The 21,038-nt window shown below is 45.3% G+C and overlaps 1 protein-coding gene across 8 annotated transcripts in view; it reads left to right on the forward strand.

The window, feature by feature from the left end:
* pcsk5b (proprotein convertase subtilisin/kexin type 5b) overlaps window positions 1–21,038 on the forward strand; it is a 171,987-nt gene that overhangs the window by 117,483 nt on the left and 33,466 nt on the right. For 6 of the 8 annotated variants that reach the window (XR_003979217.1, XR_003979218.1, XM_030375638.1 and 3 more), the window contains 2 exons: window positions 8,527–8,642; window positions 17,309–17,411. Coding sequence is in view for 6 of the 8 variants with exons in the window: in XM_030375638.1 (XP_030231498.1) it covers window positions 8,527–8,642; window positions 17,309–17,411 (219 nt within the window). In the remaining 2 variants the exon portion in view is untranslated. Of the gene's footprint in view, window positions 1–8,526; window positions 8,643–10,287; window positions 12,246–17,308; window positions 17,412–21,038 lie in introns of those variants that run through there. The other 2 variants (XM_030375641.1, XM_030375640.1) reach the window with 2 other exon arrangements.

Raw genomic sequence — 21,038 nt, forward strand, 5'->3', positions numbered from 1 at the left:
AGGTAAGCTGATGGAAATGTTTGAGGAGAGACCTCTGATTTTGAGATCACATACTCTTTGACTCTTAACAACTGAATCTTTCCCCATCATGGTGGAGAGCTTCAGCTTCACAGGTTCCATCGCTGCCTGAAGCTTTTCACACACCTCTTGATCCACAAATGTGTGACTGCTTTGAGTGTCCAGTAGGGCATATGTTAGCGTTTCATTATTGGGAGCGTTAGGTGCTGAAATCCACACTGGCACGATCATAGTCGTGCTCCCACCTTCTCCATTTACGCAGCATGATAATGAGGATGTACTTTCCTCAACTGCACTTCGCCTTGAGTCTACTGAGAAACGATCCTCATGCAGTGGAGTTGGGTGATTCTTTCTGCATATGACACACATGGCTCTGTTTCTACAGTCTTTAGAGCTGTGACCTTTTCTTAGACATGCAAAACACAGTTTATTTTCGTGTATGCATTTTTTCTTTTCTTCCATAGTCATTTCGGTTAGCTTTCTGCATCTATGTATGGAGTGGTTTTTTCTCCACAACAAATACACTGGGTCATGTTTGAGTTTTGTAGTGGTGTGCTCCATTTCTTTGATTTCTCCGTGTCTCTCAACTGGATTTCACCAAGGTCTGGTTTGGATGTGAGGCTTGATAGAACTGGAGCTTCCATATTTGTTGCAAACGTGTTTGCTTTTGAGCGCTTCACCTCTCCTACTGGTGTCTCTGTGGAGTGCCTTAAAGCATGTAAGGATGACACTGGATTACATGCAATACGTGCCTCTAGCGATGTATGAAGCAAACTCATGAAAGCTTGGATAGTCCTAGCCTCGGTCCAGCTGCTCCGTGACGTAGCGGTTCCACCTGGACGTCACCCATTCGGGAAGCTTGGCCAGCATTTTCTGGTTCTCCTCGCAGTCATTCAGAACTTGTAGGCCCTTGATGTGAGACATGGCGCTACTACATGTTTGCAGGAAATCACTGAATTCTCTCAGTTTGACGAACTCTTTTCCACCAATTCTTGGCCACGTATTTAGTTTCTCTCTGAAAGCGCGTTGTACTACAAAGGAATGACCATATATTGCGTTCAACCTATCCCATGCTTGTTGATAGGCTTCCTCATCTTTCCTGTAGAAGCTGCCTTCTAGAAAGGATTTAGCTCCCCTGCTATGTACCTTTGCAGGTAGAACAGCCTGTCTGCAGGGTTGGAGCATCGTCTCTCTATAAGAGCCTCAAAGCTTGTGCTCCATTCTATGAACTTCAGAGGATCACCTGAGAATACGGTAGGTTCTGGGGTTGGAAGGCGAGTGAGAGCTAATGATTCCTGTAATGCCTGGACTAAGGATGACTCATTTTTTACAGCTTGCCGTTCTTGACTTGAGATGCAGTGAGTGAATGAGTTTGCATCATCAACTTTGCTGCATACAGGACTGCATTATCCATCCTTTCCTTTTGTTTCTTCTTCAGTGTAAACCTTCAGCTTTGCTTGAATAACATCAATGTCTCTCTGATTTTCAAGTTTTTTTCAACTGCTGACGTTGAGCTTCAATAGCAGCTTCCCTTTCAATTTCAGCTCTCTTTGCAGCCAGCTGAGCTGCTGTTTCAGCCCTCTTAGACGAAATGCTAGGTGATTCTGAGAGATGCTCTGAATGGTGGCAGCTGCGTGCAGTGACTCTGGAGGCTTCGGACCCATATATGGACCTAGCATATTCATTATCAAGTAGCATGCGTAACCTTGATCCCTCTACCTCAGCATCAAACTCACCTCCTACTTCAGTGAGGCGCACTCTCATCAATTGCAGTAAATCTGCTGTCACAGCTGCGCATGCATCAACTTTTCCCTGAATTTCTTGACTTGGTGCGACTTTGAGTCGGATGGCATCATACAGCTTCTTTAACTCTGAGTCCAGCTTCTCAGCTTCATCCATCATGTCATACATGTCGCTTTCAGAGCAGTCTTGCTTCAACCTTGTACGAATGTCTCTTACATTGTTTCTCCAATTCTCATATGTTGCTTTAAATTTCTTCTCCTTTTGAATTATCTCTTGTTCTTTCAGTTCTTGCATTTTAGGTGTTAATCGTCTTTCATGAGAGGATTTTCTAATTTTCCCCTCATCTAGCTCCCCTGTATCTTGCCCTTGTGACATGACATCAGACTGATTATCACTATTTTTAGACATTTTGAACTTTCTAGAATTAGCATATGGAGAAAGCAAGGTAAGTAAAGTAAGTTATGATGACTGTAATTAGCATTGATTAACCAAATAACACCTAATACATAATGACTACCTAATTAGCACTTGAGATTAACTTTCTCAATTTATGCAATTTAGCAAAACAACAAACAATTGCAGTTATCAGAGCGTTCAATATACATATATATAATACCTTTTTTTTTTTTTTAATGTTCAGAATCCCCTTTAATGTCTTATTTGATGATTAAAACCGTAACATTCTATCCATCAACTTCCTGAGGCATATCAATTGCACTGTCTGACCTCAGGGTGTCCGCGCGGTAGTAAAAGGTAATAAAAAATAAAATTTAAAATTAAGGCCCTTGAAAGGTAGTAAAAGGTAACAAAATCAATTTGACTTGGTAGTACATTTCTCACCACCACCTCAATATAAAATGAGTTTCCATTTTTTTGTTTGCATATTTTAACTTAATCTAGCCAGTATACGGTGCAAACAGGACCTGAACTGAGTAGCCGTTAGAGTTGGCGTCGCTGGTTGCTATAGCGACGCCGGTGTTGCAACGAATTCTGCGACCCACCGAAAAGTGTGACCCCAGGGGGCGCTGTTGCATATTTACTGCAATATGCACAAGTCTGAAGCGCAGACGGGCATGACAAAAACATGCGTAAAACATAAGATCTCCCCCCAACCAATTACCTTTTTATTAACCACTTAATCGTCAAATCCCGCCGGTGGGCGGGATTTTTACAAACCAGCCGAAAAATAGAAAACCGAAAAGCTACTATGTTTTTTTTGTAGAAAACTGCGATTCAGAGTTTGAATTCCGCTATTGTCGTCTGATTCAATGAATCCACTGTGTTTGCCAGGGTCTCATGGTGACATAGAGCCCTCCAACATGTCTGTAAGACCAATACTTCCTTGTTTACAAGCCTTACAAGCCAATGAGGCGATCACTATCAAAACGGGGCATGTATAATTGGATTGACAGCTACACCAGCAGACAGCAAGAATCGGGGACGGGCATTAGATATCCTAATAGCCAATAAAAATACCTTTCTGACGATATCCAGCATGTCAAACAACGTCTCACGTGTGGTTGAGAAAACAAATGCGCAAGGGGTGTGCGTAAACTAGCAGGCTCTTCCCCAGAGTCGGATAGCTAAAAAATTTATTTTTGTGTGATTATACCTAGGCTACTGTGTAAAATGCTGTTTAGAATTAATGTTAGTATCAAGAAAAGAAAGACCCACCGGAGATCTTATGTTTTATTTATGTTTTTTGTTTTAATGCACACGTGCATGTTGCAGAAAATGTGCAACTGCGCCCCCTGGGGCCACACTTGGGGTCGCAGAATTCGGTGCAACACCGGCAACATTTTCCGCCTTTTCCCCGCAGAGTTCTGTACGGCTGAGTTTCTAGCTCTATGAGAGAATGGGTAAATGCAAGTTTTCGCAAACATGGGTTGACGACCCGACATTTAAAGACTGGCTCAAACCCGTGATGGGAAATGACCGAGAAGCTTTTTGCTTGTTGTGCCAAAAAACGATCAACGTGACATGGAACGGCATTAAATCATAAACGCTTCAAGCATTCACCAGCAGCGGCTTCGTGCGAAGGGGGAGCAGCTCTCTATTAGAGGTCTGCGCGTGTCACAATATTCACTCCCGCTCCCGCCTTGTACAGTGCTGCTCTCACTGCTGCTGCTCCCACCCGCTCCTGCAAAGAGCTGTAATTTTTAGTCCGGCTCCCGCCCGCATCTATGATATTAGATCCCGCTCCCGCCCGCAAATGCCCGCAAGGATGGATGTTTACTTTCTGTCTCAGGAAAGGCCTGTTCATTGGCTTGGAAAAAACGAGCAAGCATATAATTCATTAAATTCAACATATTTATTGGTAAGCTTGCGTGTTTTCAACCATACAAAACATTAAATAGGTCTCTGTAACTGAAACTTGAAACAGTCACATTTAAAAAAAAATAAACTCTTTTTTTTTTTTTAAGTGGTACTTTGCATACTCCCCGCCCTGCTGCTTGATGTCGTGTTGGTAGTAAAAAATATTGTGGAGGCAGTAAAAAAGGGAGTAAAAGGTAGTAAATTCATCTCTATGATTCCTGCATATACCCTGGACCTGTGGACCACTTTGTAGCCTGAAGCTGCTCCACGGAGTGTCCACATAGACCTGTAGCTTGCTGCAGGACGTAAAGCAAGCTTGTTGCAGGATGAAAGCACCGCCGCTCGTTGTAGCTCCTAGCCGGTAGCTTGTTGCAGGATGAAAGCACCGCCGCTCGTTGTAGCTCCTAGCCGGTAGCGTGTTGCAGGATGTAGACACCGCCGCTCGTTCTAGCTCCTAGCCGGTAGCGTGTTGCAGGATGTAGACACCGCCGCTCGTTCTAGCTCCTAGCCGGTAGCGTGTGGCAGGATGTAGACACCGCCGCTCGTTCTAGCTCCTAGCCGGTAGCGTGTGGCAGGATGTAGACACCGCCGCTCGTTGTAGCTCCTAGCCGGTAGCGTGATGCAGGATGTAGACACCGCCGCTCGTTGTAGCTCCTAGCCGGTAGCGTGATGCAGGATGTAGACACCGCCGCTCGTTGTAGCTCCTAGCCGGTAGCGTGTTGCAGGATGTAGACACCGCCGCTCGTTGTAGCTCCTAGCCGGTAGCGTGATGCAGGATGTAGACACCGCTGCTCTTTGTAGCTCCTAGCCGGTAGCGTGTTGCAGGATGGAGACACCGCCGCTCGTTGTAGCTCCGGGATGTGAAGCAAGGTTGCACTCGTGAAGCCTCGTGATGGATTAGGACACGTTTTCACTGTATCTACCCTGGTTACAAAAACGATGTACGCCTCGTACCACAGCCACTTTATTCTCCAAAGTTATGGAACACCGTGAAAACTGCAGTAAAATAAAACAAATTTCACATGCATTATTTTCACAGATTAACTAGTACATGGGAACACATGTCCCAATATTGAGAATAATACCGTTTACGCCTGTTTAGCCAGTAGTAGACTCCTCTCTCGTCTCTCTCTCCCGCTCTCTCTCTCCCGCTCTCTCTACTATTTCCAGTTCACCTCTAACTTGACCAGGAAGTGACCTCTTCATCCATTTGTTGTAGACATTTCAATTTTAACAGCAGAACCATGAACTACACTGCATTTAGCTATCATTAACTTATTTAACGTAATAAAATGAACATAATAGAATAAACATAATAATATAACAGTTAGAAATCAAATGACTTTTGTACTCCTACTTCCGGTGTTGCCATAGTAACGCATTGCCGTATTTCGAGCGGCAGCTACACTATGTAATCAGAATAATTTAATTCAACTGCGTTATTTCTCAGTTATAACTCCAGAAACATCTCCTTTAGAATAGAAATAAAAAATAAATTCTCTATAATTAATCCCGTCACGCCATAGGCTACTGTCCACTGACGGCACGACTGCATGGAATAAAGCATCTGTCCAACATGTGTCAATAGCATAATATTTTTATGTGACACTGTAAACACAATCAAATGTCAATTAAATCCCAAGTGTGGAAAACCAAGCCACACTCCTCATCACAATCGGTGTCCGTTACTCTTGATGCTTTTCATTTTTATTTTTTTTATTTTACCTTTATTTAACCAGGAAAGTCCCATTGAGATTAAAAACCTATTTTTCGAGGGAGTCCAAGAGGCAGCAACAAATAAAATATGTACACTCACAATATTACACTCACAACATATAGACAGAAATTAAAATTCATAAAAAACATCTACAAGTAAAAGAAGTGGTCTGAAATGCTCTCATCTTAGACTTAAAAGCGTTCAAAGAAATCATTTTGGTTAATTTAAAATCTTTTTGCAGCCAGTTCCATGTGGTGGGAGCAGAGTGGACGAATGCCCTTTTTCCCAATTCAATGCGGGCAAATGGAACTGACAGAAGCACCTGATTGTTTGAACGCAGACTGTAAGAAGCAACACTTTTCTGTGTGATTAAATTACAAATATATGATTGCAGTAGCCCAAGCTTGGCATTATAAATAAAAGTGCACCAATGTCCCAGCCTCCTGGTGGACAAAGAGGGCCAACCCACTCGAGAATACAATTCACAGTGATGGGTCAGGGCTCTACAGTTAGTAATAAACCTCAGAGAAGCATGGTAAACAGCATCAATCTTACATAGACATTTAGCTGAGGCATTCATATAAATCAAATCTCCATAATCTAAACTGGATAAAAACGTCGCAGTGACAAGCCGCTTTTTCACCTCAAAAGAGAAACAAAATTTGTGCCTGAAGAAGAAGTCCAATTTAAGTTTCAATTTCTTCACAAGATTGTCAATGTGGGGTTTGAAGGAAAGGGAGTCATCAATCAAGACACCAAGATATTTATAGATATGAACCACCTCTATGACATTTCCCTCAAGAGTGGACACTGTGGGGACAGTTTAGAGTTTGAAAACAACATTTCTTTAGTTTTTTCAGTGTTGAGGACTCATTTTAGTTGCAGGAGTGTGTGCTGGACTACATCAAAAGCTTTCTGCAGAGATTCAACAGCTCTAGCAGGAGTTGATCCAAAACAGTAAATAATTGTGTCATCTGCATAAAAATGCATGTTAGCATCTGACACGTTTTTTCCCAAATCAATAATGTACATAATGAACAAGAGGGGTCCTAATATTGAACCCTGTGGCACGCCCTTGTGGACACTCACAAAATCAGAACACAGACCATCATATTTAATACACTGAGTCCTGTCACTCAAATAATCTGTGAACCAGGAAACTACATGATTTGACAAACCCAAGCAAAAAAGCCTATGCTTTAAAACAGCATGGTCCACAGTGTCAAAAGCCTTTGACAGATCAATACAAAGTGAAGCACAGTGCTGCTTCTTATCAAGAGCAACTAATATATCATTGATCACTTTTGTAGCTGCAGTGATGGTACTGTGTTTTTTCCTGAAGCCTGATTGCAGTTTTGAGAGAAGATCATTGAATGTTAGAAACTCTTAACTGATCACACACAAGAGATTCAAGAATTTTTGACAAGGCACACAGATTTGATATTGGCCTGTAGTTGGTTAAAGCTGCTGGATCACCTCCTTTTAATAAGGGGGTAACAAAAGCTGACTTCCAAACAGATGGAATTTCTTTGTTTTCAATTGAGAGATTAAAAAGGATTGTAATAGGGTGTGCTACAAAATCAGCTGCTATTTTTAAAAAGTCATGACAAATCAGGCATTAAAAAGGGGTTATGTTCAAGAACATTTTACGTGGGTGATAACAAACTGATTATCCAAGTTGTTCTCGGTCAGTCTTATTACCGTAATCCTATAAATACAGAGGTGAGCACCGTGGTAATGCTGCACCATATGGCACTTCTGGCGGACCATGCAAATGGCAGGATTCGGAGGGGGAGGGTCTTGGGACCATAACGATTTATTGGTACATAAAAATATGTACCTTTATGTCAGACCACTTCTTTTTTAATTCTGGGACTGTGCGCTCCGTGCTACTGACAGAGTTTGCTGCTGCAGCAACATGTTGCCACTCACTCTGCATTTTGTTGTTGGCGAACCCAATCCCGTGACCACCGAACAAAACTACTTTTCGGGCCTCCATCTCACCCACAAGTGTCTCCACTTCAACCTCCGTGAAATTTAGCTTTTTTGATTTTCTCAGTCCTTCTGCCATTGTTTCCGACAAGACATAATACTTGCATCTGAGTCTGCTTTTATATGCATATCGCATTCATGAGGTAATTTGCATTGACCATTTATGGTTAAAAAGGGGCATGTACAGGGCAGAACGTGAAGCGGATTCAGCTGCGCACACTTGTAGGCACTCAGTGATTTATAAAGCAAAGATTGCGTACGGTGTGCGTACGCAGGGTTTTATAAATCTGAATATTTTTTGGCGCATGCAAAACTTGGCTTTTGGGCGAACGTACACTTTTAGTAACGATCCCACGCACAGTTTTATAAATGAGACCGCAGGTCAGTAGAAATGTATGGAGGACAGCTGGGCCAAGGGAAGACCGGGTTTGACTGAGGGAATAAAATAGCTTACATTATAATAGTGATTTTATAATGATAGAACGCCGGTTCTGTATCGGTGAAGTATTCCTTTAAACAATTAAACATTTCATAGCAAATACTTGATAAATAAAATGGAGCCTTTCGACACTATTTAGTTTAAGATTAAATTAACGCTCCAAGGAAGAAAGAGCCAGCAGAATTTCTGAACGTTTCCCTTTGAGACACAAGAATTATGGGGGTTGTCAAAACGTCCAAGATGAAGTTTGCAAAATTTAACACATGTCATATAATGACCCCCCATCCCCTCCCCCCGACAGGTGTGACCATAGCTGCTACGAGTGTGCAGGGCCGGGCGAGCGGAACTGCACCACCTGTGTTAGCGGCTACACCTTCGAGGACGGAGTCTGCTTGGTCAGCACCATCTGTAAAGATGGTGAGTTCTGTCACTTCCCTCCCCTTTGATACGCCGTTACGTCCTACCACTGTTCCTCTAGCTTTACACTCGTTTATTACACTGCTTCAGCAGACAACTGCTTTGCGTATATTTACACACAGACACAGAGCTACAGCCACAGAAAGGATAGATTTAGTGGTTGTAAAGGTTAAAGCAGCCGTGTATCTGTTGGGTTCAGCCACATCTCGCTGGTCCCAGCTGTCCACTAACCATGCACTGTGCTGTCCACCAACCCTGCACTGTGTTGTCCACTAACCCTGCCCTGTGCTGCTGCTAACCATGTTGCTGGGACCGTTTTTTCTGCCCTATTTGACCATTCTTTAGGGGTTTTGCTGCCTCGTGTTTGGATTGCGTTATACTTGCGTTAAACTCACTCTCTGTGTAAGCACACACCCGATTGGTTATCCAAACTAAATTTTTCTTTACTTTCCTTTAATGTTGACGACCATCTTTGATAGTTTGACCTGGGTTATTGTTTGCTTGTTTATTCTCTCCATAACTATACTAGCTTGCTAACCCTTTTCACTGTCCACGGTTTGTGTGTTCCACTGATGTCTTGCTTCTCCTGTTCCCTATTGCATGCATCAGCCCTGTCTCTAATGCATGGCACCTATGTACCTCACTACCTGAGTTGTTAAAATGGTCGGTTCGGGTGCACCTTTTCCTGCTGTTTTTTATTGGTATTTAATGGGGAAGGCTACACACGCTATTTTTTAATATAGGACATTAGTGCATCATACACGTCTGCAACATAGTCAGTTTCTGCAAAGAAAAACAAGGAAGAAAATAAGAACTAGTCCATCTAGGTCAGAGGTCATCTTTGGACCAATGGAGAATTTAAACCAAAATAATTACGGCCACTTTTTCTGTATTTATTTTGTGGAAATGGAGTTGATGTGGCAGACTGGGATTCTAAATTAGATGTTGCTTATAAAAGAGTACCCTTATTTAGGATGATGGCAAAGCATGACGCTTGCTCTTTAACAATCGTTTATGGTAGTTTTACTTGCATGAATCACCAGCTTGTGATGTCATGTGCGGAAAATCTTCTTTTTTTTTTTCTTTTTTAATCATCAAAGCTCAGATTTAAAGATTATGATCTCTCAATCCCTCAAAGTGAACCCTATGTCTCCTTACCAACCATGGAAAGATTTGGGTGACGATTGAAGCAATCACGCTTTGTAACCTAAGCACCAGCTCCAGGCTGCCCAACGATGTGCTTCACATCCGCAAAGAAAGATCCAATTACTGCCCCCAAACTCCTGACTGTGGTTCACTTTGAGAGAGAAAAGACATTTGTGTGGTTTTATAAAAATCGATCATTTGCTAATTGTGTGATGTTTGTTCTCTCTTCCCTTTTTCCCTCCAAAATCTGTTTATTCTCTCCAACTCGGAACCAATTATTCTACTGGACTACGATCTCTCCCTCCCGTGAACATCCTTCACCTGGCCTCTATTCCTGACCAATCATTTGGCTGTGTGTGTGTGTGTGTGTGTGTGTGTGTGTGTGTGTGTGTGTGTGTGTGTGTGTGTGTCTGTGTGTGTGTGTGTGTGTGTGTGTGTGTGTGTGTGTGTGTGTGTCTCCCTCCTCCTTTTGCATCTCTCCTTCCTTGTCTGTGGAAAGCAAATGAAGAATCTTGGGCAGAGGGCAGTTTCTGCGTTCTGGTAAAGAAGAACAATCTGTGCCAGAGGAAGGTCCTGCAGCAGCTGTGCTGTAGGACTTGCTCGCAAAAGGGCTAATAGGACGTCCTGCCTCGGCAAGGGGGGGTAGATGGGGCATTAACGCAGGGTACACTCTCCATCACAGCCTTGCCCTCTGCTGAGCTGGCCCCGACCACTCATTCACAGTCACATAATTTATAAGAAACCTGTGCCTCATCAAGGGACTGCATCAGAGGCGCCGGACTACAACCAACCTACCTTTAGTTTGTTTTCTGTTTTTCTTTCTGTACTGGGATGTCAGGGCCAATGACTGACGAGGCTTTAAGAACAAACACACACAAAAAAAATACAAGTGAAAACAAAAAGCTAACGAACACAAGTGTCGGTATTTTGTGACCAAAGCATCGATGCCAAAATAATGTTAACTTCTTTTTTTCAGTTTGTTGTTGTTGCCAATGTAGGGTAACAACCCTACACTGTAGGGTAGCTCAGCAGCACAGTGTCCACGGTCACCCTCATAAACTTGTCTCTCTGACAGAATAACAAGCTGTAGAGACATGATGGACACTACATTTTTGTACAGCCCTGAATGGCTGTCTGTAAATAAATGACAGGATAGAAAAAGCAACATTTAATAATGTGAAAATAATGTCCGTCTTGGCTGAAGCACACACTTTCACTGCACATGCACGCATCTTAATAAAGCCAGTAGTCAAAACATAAAGGCCAATGCTTGCAGTAAGGTGTGTGTGTGTGTGTGTGTGTGTGTGTGTGTGTGTGTGTGTGTGTGTGTGTGTGTGTGTGTGTGTGTGTGTGTGTGTGTGTGTGTTACAATAGATGCCAGGACACCCATTTTTCAATGCCCATAAATCTGGTACATAAAAATCATTGAAGCAGTGCTTGAATATTTATCTCTTGTATTAGTATTTTTAATTAATTCATTCCATTGTTCCCCCTCCATCACATAAGGGCCACCATGTTATTTTGTACAAGGGAAGACTGTAGTAGGTAAGACTTTAAAAGGCATCCCTCATCTCACTATCGTATAATTTTAACTACAATCTCCCTGGTTTTCTAAATTCAAAAGCAAGGACTCTATTTCCTTTCATTGCCTATCCACTTAAATGCAGTCCTATGCTGTTGCAGTGTTCGCAATAGAAAGGCAACTATCTAAAATGACTTCTCAGCTGATGGTAACTGTCATTGAGGGATGGCAGAATATAAGCATAGCAGCTCTCCATGCTGTGTATCTGCCGGGTTTAATTTACTTTAAATTAATTTCACTGAGTGGATTTGCTAACTCCCCGAAGCATGTTTGTCTCGGGGAGTAAATGAAACACAAACCTGCTGCAGCACAAAGACGTGGTGTAGATGACACACACACACACACACCTCAACCAAGAGGCATTTGTTTTGTTTAAAATGCAACATGTTGCTTTCATGCAAGACTGCAATAGCCAACGTGACCCACTTCTCTTGTCCGAACCTAACCAGTTAGAACGCAAACACTTTTTTGTGGACACAGAAGTGATGGTTTAAAAAAAAAAAGTAATAATAAAGGCTGTATTTTCTGTGTGTGGGTTTCCTCACCTGCAGCCGGAGCTATTCCAGTATTAAATGAATTGTTGTACTGTCCATTATCCATGGTTGTCGGTGGTTCTTAATAAAGAATGGTGAATTACCCTTTTCTTAGGTTAACTAAACCTTATTGTTTGGTCATTGTTTAAGATGACTCGGGTTGAATTTAGATGGCGTGCATGGTTGCAGACACGCACACAAGGCACCCTATAAAAGCTGTTTTTTATTGTGTATCTTTGATATATCTGTGACAATGCATTATTAATGTTACTCAAAGGCCTAGTTTTGAAAATCTTTTTTTTTTCTACTTAAGTGTTCTCATTAAAATGTTTAATCTATTCATGTTTTTGTTTGGTTTGGTTTTTCTTTGTTTCGACCATGTCTATATTATATTGAGCCAAAGATGAGACCTACAGTTTCCATTCACTGTTTATCCATATGATGCCTGTTTTGACCTGTGTGCCAACCTGCTGGATCCTCCAGTATTTCATGGATTACCACAATGCATCATATAGGGAAGTATCTTTTAAATGCTATCTAATGAAAATATGAACATGCATTGCAACTAGGAATTATTAGTAGTACACAAAAATGTCTTTGCCGTGTAGAACGGCTGCCAATTAATGTTTATCTTGCAATAAGCAGCCAACAATTTATTTTATCTTTGGTCTTCTAAATATAAGTATTTGACTGGGTATTGTATTTTAATTATAAGTATTGTTTAAGATGACTCGGGTTGAATTTAGATGGCGTGCATGGTTGCAGACATGCACACAAGGCACCCTATAAAAGCTGTTTTTTATTGTTTTTTATGCCTCTCCTGGAACCGTCACCTTATCGTGGTGGAGAGGTTTGCGTGTCCCTGTGATCCTGAGAGCTGTGTTGTCTGGAGCCTTGTGCTCCTGGTAGGGTCTCTCATGGCAGAGTGGTCTCAGGTGAGGGGCCAGACTAAGAATGGTTCAAAAAACTCCAATGAATAACGGAAAAAGAGGAGATGTGACCCGGCCCGGAGGAAGCCCGGGGCCCCCGTCTGGAGCCAGGCCCAGACGGATGGCTCGATGGCGAGCGCCTGGTGGCCGGGTTTGCCACGGAGCCCGGTCGGGCACAGCCCGAACAAACTACGTGGCACCCTCCCTCTCTTCATCCCATGGGCCCACCACCTGTGGGAAGACCCGTTGGGGTCGGGTGCGCAGCCACATGGGTGGCAGCGAAGGTCAGGGGTCTCGACGGACCAGACCCGGGCGGCAGAAGCTGGCTCTGGGGACGTGGAACGTCACCTCGCTGTGGGGAAAGGAACCGGAGCTTGTGAGGGAGGTGGAGCGCTATCAGTTAGACCTGGTGGGGCTTACCTCCACGCACAGTCTCAGCTCTGGTACCGTACTCCTGGATAAGGGTTGGACTCTATTCTTCTCCGGAGTTGCCGAGGGCGTGAGGCGCCGGGCGGGTGTGGGGATACTCATAAATCCCCGGCTGAGCGCCGCGGTGTTGGAGTTTACCCCGGTAGACAAGAGGGTCGCCTCCCTGCGCCTAAGGGTTGTAGGGGGGAAAACTCTGACTGTTGTTTGTACTCTGAGCTAATGCACCAAACATTAGCTCAGAGTACTCGGCCTTCTTGGAGACCCTGAATGGAGTCCTGTATGGGGCTCCAGTAGGGGACTCCGTAGTTCTGCTGGGAGACTTCAACGCCCACGTGGGCAACGATGGAGACACCTGGAGAGGCGTGGTGGGGAGGAACGGCCTCCCTGATCTAAACCCGAGCGGTCGTTTGTTATTGGACTTCTGTGCTAGTCATGGATTATCCATAACAAACACCATGTTCGAACATAAGGGTGCTCATAAGTGTACCTGGTACCAGAGTACCCTAGGCCGAAGATCGATGATCGATTTCGTGATCGTGTCATCTGATCTGAGGCCGCATGTTTTGGACACTCGTGTAAAGAGAGGGGCGGAACTGTCAACCGACCACCATCTGGTTGTGAGTTGGATCAGGGAATGGGGGAAATTTCCGGATAGACCTGGTAAGCCCAAACGAGTAGTGCGGGTGAACTGGGAACGTCTGGAGGAGGCCCCCGTCCTAGGTATCTTCAACTCACACCTCCGGCGGAGCTTTTCTGGCATTCCTGTGGAGGTTGGGGGCATTGAGCCGGAGTGGGCGGTGTTCAAAGCCTCCATTGCTGAAGCTGCGGTGGCTAGCTGTGGCCTCAGGATCTTAGGCTCCTCAAGGGGCGGTAACCCTCGGACACCGTGGTGGACACCGGTGGTCAGGGAAGCCGTCCGACTGAAGAAGGAGGCCTTCCGGGATATGATATCCTGGAGGACTCCTGACTCGGTTGCAGGGTACCGACAGGCTCGAAGGGCTGCAGCGGCTGCCGTGTCGGAGGCTAAGCAGCGGGTGTGGGAGAAGTTCGGAGAGGCCATGGAGAAGGACTTTCAGTCGGCACCAAAGTGTTTCTGGAAGACTATCCGGCACCTCAGGAGGGGGAAACGGGGAACCTTCCAAGCTGTGTACAGTAAGGATGGGACTCTGTTGACCTCAACTGAGGAGGTCGTCGGACGTTGGAAGGAACACTTTGAGGAACTCCTGAATCCGAATAACACGCCCTCTATGTTGGAGGCAGAGCTCGAGGTTGATGGTGTTTCGTCGTCAATTTCCCTGGTGGAGGTCACTGAGGTAGTCAAACATCTCCGCAGTGGCAAAGCCCCAGGGATTGATGAGATCCAGCCAGAAATGCTAAAGGCTCTGGGTGTTGAGGGGCTGTCATGGTTGACACGCCTATTCAACATCGCGTGGGAGTCGGGTACAGTGCCAAAGGAGTGGCAAACCGGGGTGGTGGTTCCCCTGTTCAAAAAGGGGGACCAGAGAGTGTGTGCCAATTACCGGGGTATCACACTTCTCAGCCTCCCTGGTAAAGTCTACTCCAAGGTGCTGGAAAGGAGGGTTCGGCCGATCGTCGAACATCAGATTGAAGAGGAACAATGCGGTTTTCGCCCCGGACGTGGAACTACGGACCAGCTATTCACTCTCGCAAGGATCCTGGAGGGGGCCTGGGAGTATGCCCATCCGGTCTACATGTGTTTTGTGGATCTGGAGAAGGCGTATGACCGGGTCCCCCGGGAGAAACTGTGGGAGGTGCTGCGGGAGTATGGGGTAAGGGGGTCTATCCTCAGGGCCATCCAATCTTTGTACTCCCAAAGCGAGAGCTGTGTTCGTGTTCTCGGCAGCCAGTCAGTTTCGTTCTCAGTGGGTGCTGGTCTCCGCCAGGGCTGCGCCTTGTCACCAATCCTGTTTGTGATATACATGGACAGGATATCGAGGCGTAGTCGTGGTGGGGAGGGGTTGCAGTTCGGTGGTCTGAGGATCTCGTCACTGCTTTTTGCAGATGATGTGGTCCTCATTGGATCATCGGCCTGTGACCTTCAGCACTCACTGGATCGGCTGGCGGCCGAGTGTGAAGCGGCTGGGATGAGGATCAGCACCGCTAAATCTGAGGCCATGACTCTTAGCAGGAAACCGGTGGATTGCTTACTCCGGGTAGGAAATGAGTCCTTAGCCCAAGTGAAGGAGTTCAAGTACCTCCGGGTCTTGTTCGCGAGTGAGGGTACTATGGAGCGTGAGATTGGCCGGAGAATCGGAGCAGCGTGGGCGGTATTGCGTTCGCTTTACCGCACCGTTGTAACGAAAAGAGAGCTGAGCCGCAAGGCAAAGCTCTCGATCTACCGGTCGATCTTCGTTCCTATCCTCACCTATGGTCATGAGGGCTGGGTGATGACCGAAAGGACGAGATCGCGGGTACAAGCGGCCGAGATGAGTTTTCTCAGAAGGGTGGCTGGCGTCTCCCGTAGGGATAGGGTGAGAAGCTCAGCCATCCGTGAGGAACTCGGATTAGAGCCGCTGCTCCTTTACTTAGAAAGGAGTCAGCTGAGGTGGTTCGGGCATCTGGTAAGGATGCCCACTGGGCGCCTTCCTTGGGAGGTGTTTCAGGCACGTCCAGTGGGGAGGAGACCTCGGGGAAGACCCAGGACTAGGTGGAGAGATTATATCTCAACACTGGCCTGGGAACGCCTCGGGATCCCCCCGTCAGAGCTGGTCAATGTGGCCCGGGAAAGGGAAGTCTGGGGCCCCCTCGCTTGAGCTGCTCCCCCCGCGACCCGACCCCGGATAAGCGGATGACGATGAGGATGAGGATGAGGATTATAAGTATTTAACAGAGTATTTGTAATGTGTAATCCCTTTAATTTATGAAAAACTTCCTGCAAAGATATTTTGAAAATGTCTGTACTGAAATGGTTGACTTAAGACGGGGAAATAAGCTAAGTTGTGCATGTCACAACAATAGGCTATGGGAAAATGAAGTGCACAGTTTATATCCTTCATTAGCCTTCACACAGGAACATCTTGCAGGGTTCATTTTGTAGTCCTACTCTATATTGAAGTTGACAATTGGTAGTGTGATGCCTTTAACTGGCCTTCAAATCCGCGTGTTATTCCATGGAAGGGGATACAAGACCCCCCGCCCTAGACAGAGTAGACGTGGGGCTCCACAAGGTCAGGTTAGTGTTACGGAGGAGGAAGAAGAGTCCCTTGGGTCTAGAGTTGGCTCTGCTGTCTTCCATACATCAAACTGGGAAAGGTACAGACAACAAAATAACTTGGTCTTCTGAGAATGTGTGTGTATTAAAAACACACACTTATTGTTTTAAAAAGATTCTATTGCATAAAAGGCTTTTTTTTTTATTTCCTTTTTTTAAAATTCAATCACTGCTGGAGGGCCGAAAAATGTTTGCAAATAAGGCTAGATAGAATGAGTTACAGGGAGACTCTGTATGCATGTATGTTAAGTGTTTTATTTGGGAAGAGGAAGTAACCGGAGAGTGAGATGCATGGGAGAGAGAGCCAGTGAGTGATTGGTGCTCATTGTGGTCTTTCAGCTGCTGCTGCAGAATAGATCTGAATGGAGAGCATCTGCCTGTTGTGTGTCTATATACAAAGAGGTGCCTTTGTCTGGTAGGAAACAATCCGGCTCCTCACAGATACCCACAGAATACCTCGCTGCAGCCTGGAAACACACACACACACACACACACACACACACACACACACACACACACACACACACACAGGTGGAACACAAAGGGGGTGGTGGGATGCTGAGATTGTGTTTGCAACTCTTCCTTGTGTTTCTTAAAACTTAAAAGGATCAGTTTGCAGAAATGCCTAGTGAAGTTTTGCTAGTTTGTTTCAAGCTTATTATTTTATCCCCAATGCTGCTTGTTCTCTTTTAAGTCTAGTTCTTTGTTAAAGATGAATAACCATAATCTGTTGGTTAAAAATGAGTCACGGTACTCTACTTACCATTCTTGAAAAAACCTTGTGGTCAAGTCATGTTTGACCGTGTCGTCCGCAGGGCAGTACCTGAGTCACAGCGGAAAGTGTCACCCGTGTGATGTCAGCTGTGGGCGGTGCGGGGGCCCGGAGAGCAACGACTGCATCAGCTGCCCCGACTCCAGGTGAGACCCAACCCTCCTTGGTGCAGATGTCATCAAAGTGCTCCTAGGTCGTCAGGCTGTTCTCGGTCGTCAGGGTTCTCGTCGTCAGCCTGCTCCTGGTCGTTAGGGTGCTCCTCGGTCATCAGGGGTCTCCTCGGTCTTCAGGGTGCTCCTCGGGCATCAGGACTGGAGCACCACGGTCTCTGTGCTGAGGGTGATGGGTGATGACTGCCCCAGCCACGTCCACCTGGGCATCCCAACATGTCAGCAGGTCTAGGCCGATGATTAACGGGTCCTGGATGGAGGCAATCCAAAATTCGTGCACCACCTCCGGGTCACCCACTCGGAAGACAAGCTGCTTCCTCTCCATATCCCGGTCTCTTCTTAAGTCATTATCAGCCGGACGCTAGTAGTAGTCCATGCCCCCAGGAGCAAGGCAGGACGCACCATGGGGGTGCAGTCCAGAAAAAGACCCCCGATGCGGCCCGGTCCACCAATCAGGGCGCACCGACCATGGAAAGGCTGGAGTGGTGGTCTCCTCATTTGACCACTCCGCAAGGGGCAGTCACAGGCCAGGCGGTCAGGCTCTCCATACAGATGGCAGCAGCAGTCGGCCGGTCCAGCCCAGGCCTGGCATACCTCCAACCAGACCTTCCTCCGCTCGCCGGACGTGTGGTCGGGAAGCAGTGGACAGCTGCTGGCAGGGTCAGGGCAGGACTCCACTTCCAGCAGTGCTGCTCCGGCACAAGCCCCGGCAGGAACATATGGAGAACCAGGTCTGAGGGGTCCACGTTTGTCTTAAAACTGGACGCTGGCTCTCCTTCTCCAGGTGGCATCGACCAGCTTGCTACTCCTGGCTCAGAATTCAACTGCCCGAAGTGCCTCTCCAGTGCCCTGGTCAGGGAATGAAAGTCTCGCTGCTCACTGGGACAAGGTCGACCAACCAGCACCTCTGTTCACTACAACAACAGAGCGAGTTTCACGGCCGCCTCCCAGCAAAACAGCCGCTGTGCCATGTAGCAAGCCGGAACTGGGCCAGGTATGGGCAGCTTGGTTTCTTTCTCTTTTCGCCAAAAAGAGAAATTATCTGATTCAATACAAGCCAAAGAGAAATAGAATCAGGGACGGCGGGTATAAAGGGGCTAACAGGGCTAAGCCCTCCCTACCTTTTACAGTAGAAATGAAAAAATATTATTAAAAACCTTAGAACATATTGTTTTAAATTTTGGTAGAACCTAAAGCAGCAACAGCACCAAAAAGTGACAGAAAAACCCAGGATATATGATATATCTTGTTTTTTTTCCTGTGAATGGGCTAAATGTATTCAGCCCAAGCGGAGTAGCGTAAGCTTCCATTCAATTTTGATTGACAGGTATCGTGACACGCCCCCTTCATATGCTTCCCATTTGGGCTAAAGTCATTCAGCCCAAGCACAGTAGCGTAAGCTGCAATTTTATTGTGATTGAGAGGTGTCGTGACACGCCCCCATTTGGGCTAATTTCATTTAGCCCAAGCACAGTAGCGTAAGCTTCCAGTGACGTTTGATTGACAGGTGCCCGGACATGCCCCCTTCATATGCTTCCCATTTGGGCTAAATTAGTTTAGCCCAAAGGCTGACCTTGGACTTACAGCTAGCACCGTAGCTACAGTACAGTGAACTTCAACCAATCACGGCACAGTAGCGCAAGTGCAGTATGGTGGGCGTTAGCATGAAAATGAACAAAGTGGATTATTTACTTTCTAATCGGTTTTCTTTAATGTCTTTGGAGGAAAAATTGGAAGTGAAGAGATTGTGGACACATCAACCAAACGATGTACAGATTTACTTTCAGGAGTGCAGTCAGAATATGGCCGTAATAGTGCATTTGTAAGCGGGTCAACAACATTTCGTAACGAAACATTAAAAAAGCATGTGTCTAAATAACCCAACATGACGTGACAAGTGTGTAGAGAAAGTGGCCCCTCTCCCAGCTGCATTTCAGCGACAGGCAGTAACAATAAGGTTCTCTAAAGAATCAGAAATTATCAAATTTCATGTTGCATACAACATTGCCAAAGAGGAGTTGCCAATTGCCATTCAACAAATTTAAATCCGAAATTATTCTCATGAAGTAAAATGGATTAAACGTCAACCAGACGTATAGCAATGAGATGGCATGTGCACAATTTATTGCGGTAATAGGCGACACCTTAAAGCAAAAGACAGCTGCGGGCGTCGGAAACGCCACATACATGTCCTTCATGATTGACGGCGACACAGACGTCTCTACCAAAGAGTGTGTGATCCTCTACAGCCGCATTTTGCGCAAAGGGAGACAGGTCCACATTTTGAATTGTTTAATACTTTAAGCAATTTTTTTTTTTTTTTTGCTTAAAGTTAAAAATGTTCAATTTCAGCTCAGTGAAGCACTTTAAACACCTTATTTTTATTTTTATTTAAAATTGTGCTTCAAATAAAGACACGCATTTCTCTACACCTTATTCTTGTTTAAAAATCATTCACATTATATGAAAGTTATGAACAGAGATATAAAGGTGACCTCATGGCGTCTGGAGCCCTGTGAAATATTGATAAATGTAATGCATTCGTTAGCCCACCCACACAAAATCACCACCAGCCGTCACTGAATAGAATAATAGAAGAACAATTGTTCTCCTTCGGACTACGGGTCATGAGAATGTCGTTGGAAGCCACATATTTTGACTTGGAAGTTAGACAGTTATTGGTTTTGCGAGCTGCCTGATATTTACACACAAAAGTATGCCAGTTCACGAATTAAACATTCCTTGACAGAAGGATCTTCAAAGATGCAATAAGGATGGGCAGATGGGGTTGTCAAGAGAGGACTGTCACTTTATGGAGTTGATGGACGGCCATTACACTATTGATTAACCTTAAGGAGAAGGGATGTACGTATGCCAAACAAAGGGAGAGTTGCAGAACAGCGTGCTCTGAGCCTCAAGAGGATTGATAAAGATGCTTAATTTCATGCTGACTACACTGCTCTCATGAATGACATCATCTCCAAAGGCAATGCAGAGCAGGTGTCAGCTAAGGGTCTAAAACGCAGTGACAGTAAGGTATGGTATATACCACAGCATGGTGTATACCATCCGAAGAGAGTATTCCACTGTGGAGTTACATTCTAGGGAAAAGCGTTGGATGCACAGCTCCAACAGGGGCCAGTTCTGACCAGCACACTGATGGGTGTCATGACCAGATTCTGAAACTGGGTCTGGACATCAGTTTCTCATTGGGGCTGAAGAGGAGTGGCCTGTAAACCCTGATGACTCTGGAAGAATCTCCCCAGATGACCCTGAGCTCAGGATGAGTTTGATGGTGAATGCTGGATGCAGTAAGCCGCATAATCAATCAATTCTCCCCTTTGGTCCATCTGAAGAAGATGGTTGGTTTAAAGATGGTTGGTTTCAGAAGAAATTCAGTGTAACTATCTCAGTCTGGTTATGTTAAGTACCAACAGGAAAGGGAGATCTGAATCTGAATCTGAATCTTTCAAGTGAGGAACTCAGAAACGCTGAGATGGAGATTACATGCTTTTTTCAAAGGTAGAGGTTTCCAGATGAATTCAAGAACCTGCAAAAAGGCAAAAGAAGGAAAAGGAATTGCCACATCTATAACCTCAATAC

Source organism: Gadus morhua, chromosome 13, assembly GCF_902167405.1.
Source record: "Gadus morhua chromosome 13, gadMor3.0, whole genome shotgun sequence".
NCBI classification, from domain to species: Eukaryota; Metazoa; Chordata; class Actinopteri; order Gadiformes; family Gadidae; genus Gadus; species Gadus morhua.